Source organism: Podarcis muralis, chromosome 13, assembly GCF_964188315.1.
Source record: "Podarcis muralis chromosome 13, rPodMur119.hap1.1, whole genome shotgun sequence".
Classification (NCBI taxonomy): Eukaryota; Metazoa; Chordata; class Lepidosauria; order Squamata; family Lacertidae; genus Podarcis; species Podarcis muralis.
In genome coordinates this window covers 19224585-19233781 of record NC_135667.1, presented here as the reverse complement: position 1 = coordinate 19233781, position 9197 = coordinate 19224585, and the positions used below count along the sequence as shown (strand labels likewise).

Here is a 9197-nt window from a genome sequence, read left to right as displayed (position 1 = left end):
TCGGAAACTACAACTAATCCAGAATGCGGCAGCTAGACTGGTGACTGGGGGCGGCCACCGAGACCATATAACACCGGTCTTGAAGGACCTACATTGGCTCCCAGTACGTTTCCGAGCACAATTCAAAGTGTTGGTGCTGACCTTTAAAGCCCTAAACGGCCTCGGTCCAGTATACCTGAAGGAGCGTCTCCACCCCCATCATTCTGCCCGGATGCTGAGGTTCTGGCGGTTCCCTCATTGCGAGAAGCAAAGCTACAGGGAACCAGGCAGAGGGCCTTCTCGGTAGTGGCGCCCGCCCTGTGGAACGCCCTTCCAGCAGATGTCAAAGCGATAAACAACTACCTGACATTCAGAAGACAACTTAAGGCAGCCCTGTTCAGGGAAGTTTTTAACGTGTGATATTTTACTGTATTTGTGGTTTTTATGGAAGCCGCCCAGAGTGGCTGGGGAGGCCCAGCCAGATGGGCGGGGTATAAATAATAAATTATTATTATTATTATTGTTTAATTTTATTACGTAAGGGAGGAAAAACGCCATGTCATCCAAGCCACTTCCCTATTGTGTGTCCCTGTTGTCCAAGTTTGGTGTTCTCATTCACATGGAAGGTGTAGCTCCCAGTACCCCAATGTACTTCGGCTCTAGTCTACCAGGTATATCCTGCCTGAATAAATGGGGAAAGGACACCATAGTTTCTACTGTTGCCTCAAAATAGCTTAATGCAGTACAAGTATAGTATCTGCAGAGTCTGAGCATCCCCCACCCCACAGCCTTCCTCTTAAATCCCTTCTGTAGGTAGCCAGCCCAGGTTATTCAAAGCAAGGCTAGTTCACCCTCTTAGCTGTGCTCCTGTTGTTCCCAATAATACAATTTACAGTGTTAAGACTCCTTCTGGAGAGTGGATCTTGACTGCAAAGATGCTTACCTGCTGCTTGATAACATTTGCCTCAGCAGAGCCAGCTCAGCCATAAGGCAGGGTAGTGCTACTGCCTCAGATGCATGTTCCATCTGCCCCTCTGCCAGTGGCTGAGAAGTGCCACCACCATTGGCACAGATTTTGGACAAAACCTGTCCATTTGAGGTAAGATCTCACCTGAAATCAACACAATCTTGCCCAAAATCACCACCAGTGTTGAAAGGGCACATGGTAGCAGTAGCATGGCAAAACTTACTGTTTCGCCTCAAGCAGCAGAACAAGAGACGTCACCCCTGCCTCTCAGTATAGATCTATTTTCAGAACCGTGGTGTAAAACCCATCAGTCCGCCTACCTTTTCCAACCTCACACAAACATAATGCCTCTACAGCCTGTGTTCCTAAATCATTAATAGTTGGAATCCATGAGGAATCTGCTGGCAACCGTAGATCTGCCTTTGCTCGTGGGATCTTCACCATGGTCAAGTGGAACTTGTCTTTGTCCGGAGGAGGAATCACTGTCAAGCCCTTCTTGTTAAAGGCATCCTCCAAAGTCTGGGCCAGTGATCCCAACCCAGGTATAGGTGCTGGTGACAAGTAAAGCACACGAGAATGGAAAGCCTCAACCTTGTGGAAGGAGAGAAGCAAGGCGGGGGGCAGCAGGCGCTGGCTGTTGGCTTGCAGTTCCTGGAGTGCTGTAACAGCTTTGCAAATGTGTTCCGAGGTATCTAAGTGCAGCAGACACAGCGTGATGTGCAGAGTAGGCAAAGGGGTATAGAACTCTTCTAGGTCTGGCTGAACCTCGGAGAGGGCGCCTTGGAAGAGTTTCACAGCTTCCCAGGTCTCTCGACTGGTGACTCGGATAGCTATGAAATGGGTGGGACGCTGTTTGCGATGCGGAAGGTGTCCCACCTTCCTGCTCTGCAAAGCCGTGTTTTCCTCCTCTTCCACTATTGGGTCATTTTCCTTTGTGATGCTGAAGGCATCTAAATTATCCAGCTCATCCTGTCCGCCAACTGTCTCGGCCACCTGTTTTTCTCTGGCTGAACCATTGACCGCCTCTTCTCCGCTGCCTCTAGCTGCCCCTGGTCCAACACCTCCCAGCCCCTTTTCTCTGTCTCCATTTGAAGGATGGCCCTGAGCCTTTTCCTCGGTGGTTCTGGCTGCCTCGTCGACTTCCTTCATCACCTCCAAGATGGTTCTCCCACTTCCTGTGGACCCAAAGACGTCGTCTGTGCGGCTCACCTTGTCCCACACCATGCGAGTCTTGTATTTGAAATAGTGGATCCTATGTTTGGGGATAGCCAGCACGCCAGGCCCGGCTGAAGCCAGGTCCTCCCAGGAGAAAGCAGCAAAAGGCTCTTCCAATACCCCCAAGAACCGATCGAGGTAACCAATAGAAAAATGTTCAGCAGGCAGCTGGGGGTCCCAGAGGAGACGAGAGATAACATCCTCCGCAGTCTTCATGGGGGGCTTCTTGCCTTGTGGAGAACGACTGCGGTTGGATCCGCCGTCTTCTGAACGAGGAGCAGCTCCCATGTCACCAGGGTGACTGTTCCGGCAGCGGGAACCAAAGCGGCAACGACCTTCTAGGAAAAAGCGGCAAGGGAGGTCGATCTCAGCAAGGGATTGCTCAGCTGGAAGAGAATCGGGGGCTGCCAGTGGTTCCACAGGGGTATCAGAACAGAGGTCAGTGGGAGAGTCCTCAGGGGAGGGAACCAATTCAGCCATAGCTAAAAATGGGAATCACTCTATGGAAGAAACAAAATTATTTAGAAGACGCAATTTTTACTGTAACCAGTTCTCACATGCTGTTCCTGGGACAATATCAGTAATGGGTCATAAGGAGGGTAGCTGTAAGGAATAATCAGAGCCTGGGAAGTGGTATGCTGTCCCTTAAAAACGGGAGTGAGATGAGGTACCAAGTTTGCACAGGGTGGTACTGAAGAGCTGGAATTATGAACCAGGAAGTGTCTGATTTAAATCCACCCTCACTTGTGAGCACAACGGAGACAATATTGACATGCATTTACAGGCATGTTAGGTGGATGGCTGAACAAATACATGTGAACTTTGAGCACTAGGTGGGAAAGGAATGTGGTCAAACACATCAACTAAGATGATGACAATTGGTTCTGTAGGATGTAGCAACCGGACAGCAATGTCTCTCCCTTAGTTGTATCTTATGAAATGTAGGGGCTTGAACCAGGAAGGGATTCTCTGCCTCAAAGTCACCACAACCACCTTAAAACAACAACACCTGGGGAGGGGCCTGTAAGGCTTCAAAAATGGAAGAGGAGGTGCGACACTGCTCACCCACAAAACCTTGCGTTCAGTGGACTCTGTAGATCATATTTAAATTTTATTATATATATATTTTTAACGATCACATCTATACCCTGACATTCAACCAAGAGTGATTTGCGCTCCAAAGCCGCTTACTTACAATTAGTATCAAAATAAAAGAGCAATATAAGATGAGAGATGCTGCTGGTGGAGGTGATCTTGTCCATTGTGAAACAAGATAACAACTCCATGCGGTTGGGTAATGTTTGCTCTTGTGCCCTTCATGGAAAATACGGGTGGTGGTTTAAAAGAAAAGAAAAGATGTGATGCACAGGGACAGAAGCACTTGTGCGCATGCTCAGAACGGTAACAGTAGAGGGAGGGGCAAAATAACAGCCCTGAGACATACCAGCAAGGTGTGTTCATCGGTGTACCTGGCAAGAGGCAGAATTGCAATGAAAAGAGAAACCGGGAATGTGTGAGATCACGGGTGAATAGCAGGGTCCATTTAGGCTAGTGGGGTGGAAAACAAAGAAAGCAGCTGTAAACCAAGACAATGACAGGTGGAGCCAACTACAGTGGTACCTTGGGTTAAGTACTTAATTCGTTCCGGAGGTCCATTCTTAACCTGAAACTGTTCTTAACCTGAAGCACCACTTTAGCTAATGGGGCCTCCTGCTGCACGATTTCTGTTCTCATCCTGAAGCAAAGTTCTTAACCCGAGGTACTATTTCTGGGTTAGCAGAGTCTGTAACCTGAAGCGTCTGTAACCCGAGGTACTACTGTAATTCAAGTCCCCCGCACGCCTGCTTCTGTTCTACAAAAGGCAATACTGAAAGTGAAGGAGGAACAAACTTAAAGCCAAGGCCATGCCCTGAACTGTTTTTAAGGAAGAAAGAAGGCAAGTGGAGGCTGGCTGAGGGCAGACTGAGATTGGTGGGTCAGAATAATAATAATATAATAATATAATTTATAATTTATACCCCACACATCTGGCTGGTTTTCCCCAGCCACTCTGGGCTGCCCCCAACAGAATATTTAAAACACGATAAAACCTCAAACATTACAAACTTCCCTAAACGGGTCTGCTTTCAGATGTCTTCTAAAAGTCAGATTGTTGTTTATTTCCTTGACATCTGGTGGGAGGGCATTTGCACTAAAAAAAACCGCACGACCTTAATGCCCCGTTCGTCTGGAAGCCCTCTTAATGGAATGAAGCGAAGCATTTATGGGAAGCTCCTCCTGTATCGACTCAGCATGCGGCTCGCTGTTGTTGTTTATTTACTGCCTGCACATCCCTCCCACGCGCTCAAGGTGGTCAACCTAAGTCCCGCCCCCCCCGCTTAATTCTGCGAGGTAGGTTAGGCGGAAAGGCACTGATTGGCCCAGCGTCAACCGGTGAGTTTCATGGCCCAGTGGGAGGATTAGAACCCAGCTCTCGCAGCTCCTAAATCAACCCTCTTCTGAGCCTTAAGTAAAAAAAGAAAAGAAACGGCAGGCGAGTTAAGGACGGGGCGAGACACCACTTACCGTGGCCCAACAGACTTCCAGGGACTTCGTGGGCTGGGTGTGCCACTCCCCGACTCTGCTTCCAGGAACGACAGCTCAACGCCGCCGCCTCCTCGCGTGCAACGACAGAAGAAGGAAGCTCGCGATCCCACAATCCCTCTCTTTTGTTATTATTTTTTTTGCAAAGTGTTGCAACCATTTGCACCCACAGCCAGCAGAGGGCGAAGGCTTTCCTCCTTTAGCTTTTTATTTTTAAGACGCGCCGCGCAGGCTCGAATCCTTTCACCGGGGTTTAATTTGCGCTGGGACTCAAGCTTGGCGCGCAGAGGAGGCGGCAAGGGAGGGGGGGGGGGAGAGAAGGAAGGAAGGTGCCCCCGAGCATGGGCAGAGTGCCATTTCTTCAGCCCTGAGTAATTACGCGCAATTCCCACACTCAGGATAAAAACGTTTCACGAAGGCGGCAGGTGGTGTTCCCAGACCGGTTTCAGCCCTGGCACCTCCTGTATATTTGTTTGCTTTTAAAGAAAACACCACCGCCTTGAACCAAGTTGGCACAAGGAGTGGCAACGCACAAGGTGATAAAAGAGGGGCCATATGTCACACCCATTGAGGAGAGCCCCCTGGACCCTGCTGCCATGGAGGGTGGGCGCACTGAATGTGCCCCCCCCCCGCCATCCCATGGAGCATTTCTTAACCAAAGGATCCTCCAACGTGGACCAACTAGGCCGGAGGTAACCAAGTGATGCTCTCCAGATGTTGTTGGACTACAACTCCCATCAACCCCTTAGCCAGCAGGGCCAGCAAACATAGGAGGAATTATGGGAGTTGTAGTCCTGTCACATTGTGGGGTGAGGGACGACCCTGTTGTTTACCCCTGCTTTTCAGGCCTTGGCTGAAAATTAACGTTGATACCCAGGCCCAAAACAACTGCACCCATTTTGCTGTAATTAGCTGCATTTCCTCTTCAAGGAACCACTCCTCCTTTCCTCAGGGATCCTTTTATTTGGTTACGTGAGGGGAAAGGAGAAGCGACTGGGGGAAACTCGGAGCAAAGGGAGTCCCATCTGTACTCATATCCTGCACTACCAAGGCCAGGAGGGGACCTCTGTTCCATCTTGAAAGATTTCCCCACTAGCCAGGAGTATTTTTGAGCCTGGGCTGCCAGGGGGAGATGGCCTCATCGTTTTGCTGCCCCATACGGCCTGTTGGACAGGGCCAGTCCTTCCTCCCTCAACACACAGGCGCAGTTGATTGGAGCAACCGCCATCTTAAGACAAGATGGCGCCACCCTAGAGTAGTTGTACGATGCCACTGACGCTTCCAATGCATATGCTGCGCACTACTGGCTGAGTTGGGGGGCCTGTCGCAGAGGATGTGGGGCAAGAATAACCCGCTTCTACACTGTACACCCGATTTGTCACCTGGTCGCCTTATGCCAATCTTGAACCGTGCCAATCTCTGTGCCCACTTTTGTTTGATGAAGAGCGGAGGCTAAAATCTGCATTAGTGCTTTCTAGTCGCAGAGTTGGAAGTGGCATGTATTCCAGATTAATTAAAATGAATTGACATGACTCACAAGGATGTGAAGCACCCTGGGTCCCACCTGCTCCTGCTGTGCCCTGTCCTAGAGAACTGAACCCATTCAGTATTCGGGCAGTGTGAGTTTTGTATGCAGGTGCAGGACATTAACGGAATGTTTCCCCCCCAATTCCCCGTCAAGAGCCACACTCACTTGGGGTAATCTGCCATGGCTGCATGCTGGCAGCAACCAGGATCCAAGCCAAGTGGGGGGGAGAATGCACCCTTTCCCCTTCTTTCTCCACCCATTTTTTCTCTGCCGCTCTCCCCTTGCCAGATGCATGAAATCAAGGCAAGGATTGCAGGTTCCCATCTCTGCCTTCCTACCCCTTACTTAGAGACTAGGAGAAACCCTGTTGCAGGCCTGTGTTTAGTGGCCTGCCAGGCAGCTGTATGTAACCTTGCAGATCAACCAGTTTAAGTTACCAATACCTGAATGGCAGCTGGATGCATTAACCAAAGTACAATAGATAATGTAATGGGCTACATGAGTAGAATTAGTGTGCAGTGGGGCAGGGCGGGGGGAGGGGGCTAGTGCTTCATTTAACCAGACAGTGGAGGCTGCTTCCCTAGGGCAAGTGAGACCCTGCCCTGCCCATCTCAACCAGTCCAAGCGGTGGCACTGCCTACCAACTTCCTCCTTGGTCTTAGGGTTGCCATTGTAGAACTCTGTATGCGCCACCTCTGTATGTACCATCCATCAAAGGACATCCTCCCTAAAGAACCTTGGGGACTGTAGTCTACCCACCACAGAGCAGACAACTCCCAATCATTTTGCTGCCAATGAAGCTAAAGTTCCTTCCCTGCACTTTTAGCAAACTAGAGCCCAGCCCCTCCATATGACTTGTGGAATTATAGTGGGTTTTTTTAATGTATGGTGTGGATTCCACATCAGGGGCTGCATCTGTACCCTCTAGAGGAAAATGCAAACACATTTTCTGTGAGGCATTTTGAGCCCAGGATCAGAGACTTCCACCAACTGGAGAGGGGCTGTGTGAAGAGGGAATTTGGCGGCTGGACTCCCATCCATGTATCTCCCAGCTGGTGTGTTTCACAAGATGCCTTTGCAATGGTTTCCTTTATCCTGTCAGGCCTGGATTGTGTCAGCGAGGGCCCCTGATCTGTTTATCCCCTGGCAGGAAATTCACAGCTGGGATCGTCCAGCCAACAGAGGCACCAGAGTCCTAGATAAGGCTCCAGAGATGTGTTACAGCTGGAGTCTACTGGCGGGCAAGGAGGGGGGGAGTGGGGGTAGGGAGCAGGATCCACAAATGCTTTCACTTTGATCCGGTCCCCATTGCTGGAAAATAAGAGCCTCTGACTTTCCTTGGTCTGCCCCGTTTTGCTGGGCTCAATGCAAAACTTGGCCCCTCGCAAAACTTCTAGACAACTTTGTCTTCTTATTTCAAAGCATTCTGGCAGCCGTCTCAGGCAGCAATGACAGGGCAGCAAATTGTTTTCTAAATAATAAATAGATGTGGATTGTTACTGCTGGGAGGGAAGAAACGCTTGTGGGGTTTTTTCTGCCCCAGATGATAACTCGATATGCCCAGATTCCAGAAACATTAGGATGAAGATATAAATATCCGTGTGGTAAACATGTAAATATTTCTGTTAGGCCAGCAAAGTGGAATGAGAAACAGACAGGAGTTAAGTGGCCACTCACACATGGCCTCCCCCTGACAAAAAGAGAGGGGAAAGTTGGCATATTTGCATTTTTTAAAAAAAATATATGCTGGTTTATATGTACACAGATGAAAGACTAGAAACGACTGTTAAATTAAATAGAAATACAATAGTGGGGAAGACTGTGGCACCCTGACCCTGTGTGTTTGGGAACTGCAAGATCCCTGCTCTGCCTTAAGAATATTTATCTTTAAACTGTGCTTATTTGGGGGGGGGGTGTAGCTCTGTGGAATACCATACACTTTGCATGAGGACTATGCCCCAATGCCCCCCAGTGTGGCACATCCTCTCCTATGGGAGAGAAAAGTAAAAAGGTATCCCAGGCAGAGGGAAGAGGGGTTTAAACATGCCTCTGGTGATCTGGTTCAGTGCTGAGAAAACAGGTTTTATTTATCTTCATACATGCATATTCTGCCTTTCTTCTGTCATGAAACCCATTTGTGCGGTTACCGGTTGGCCACCCATCCAGGCACTTAAAGAGTCCCAAACCTGCTGTAGCTTCAACTAGTTGGTGGCCTCAACTGCCTTCAGCCCCATAGATTTGTGCCATCTCTCTCTCTCTCTCTCTCTCTCTCTCTCTCTCTCTCTGAGTTTCAGCACTTCTACTTCCTACAATAGAACTGAAACAAACACTATTGAGAACTGTCTTTTCCTATATGCCTAGCCCTACATTGTGCTTGCTTCCTTGGTCACACCAACATGTGACCAAGAGATATAACTGAAGAATTGGCTTTTTTGCTATATTTTTCTGAATAAGTTTTTTCTTTTTTTTTATTACAGCGCTCTCTCTCTCTCTCTCTGCCACCAGTTCTGCTTAACTCTTCCTAGAGAACGCTTCCAAAATGCTGCAGGATGGCAGCGCCAAGATGAAACAGGAGGAAATGTTAATTAAGAGGCACGTTGCCCCTGAGTGCAATGTAATAAAACAAAACAAACCTTCCTGCCATGCATGTTCAGATAGCGCTCCGATTTAGATAAGGCTGCATAACTGAAGATCGCTGTAGAAGCATTCGAGGATTCCTAAGTCTTCCCACTTCCGAGTCCGCACCACATCACCTTGCCTTGCGAACGGACGGAAGAGATAAAGTGGGGCAAAATACCCTGTGTGCCATGCTAGACCTAAGGAAGAAGATGGCTGGCAAAGATGGGAGCAAGAACATTAACTCACTGCCAGAGCTCAAGCTCTACATCCCCATAGGGTTCCAGGTTCACTCCTTGATGACACCAG

The 9197-nt window shown here is 49.0% G+C and overlaps 1 protein-coding gene across 2 annotated transcripts; it reads right to left on the bottom strand.

Moving 5' to 3' along the window:
- Positions 1–501: 501 nt before the first annotated feature.
- On the bottom strand, positions 502–5371 carry LENG9 (leukocyte receptor cluster member 9). Of its 2 annotated transcripts, none has more exons than XM_077917082.1 (2): positions 4727–5371; positions 502–2496 (listed from the first exon to the last, which is right to left on the bottom strand). In XM_077917082.1, exons 1-2 carry the CDS (start codon positions 4902–4904, stop codon positions 1214–1216), a joined length of 1461 nt encoding a protein of 486 aa, XP_077773208.1. In that variant the 5' UTR covers positions 4905–5371; the 3' UTR covers positions 502–1213. The 2 variants fall into 2 exon arrangements, with proteins under 2 accessions (XP_077773208.1, XP_028607676.2); XM_028751843.2 differs by having other exon boundaries at positions 502–2661; positions 4727–4850.
- Between the last annotated feature and the right edge of the window lie 3826 nt (positions 5372–9197).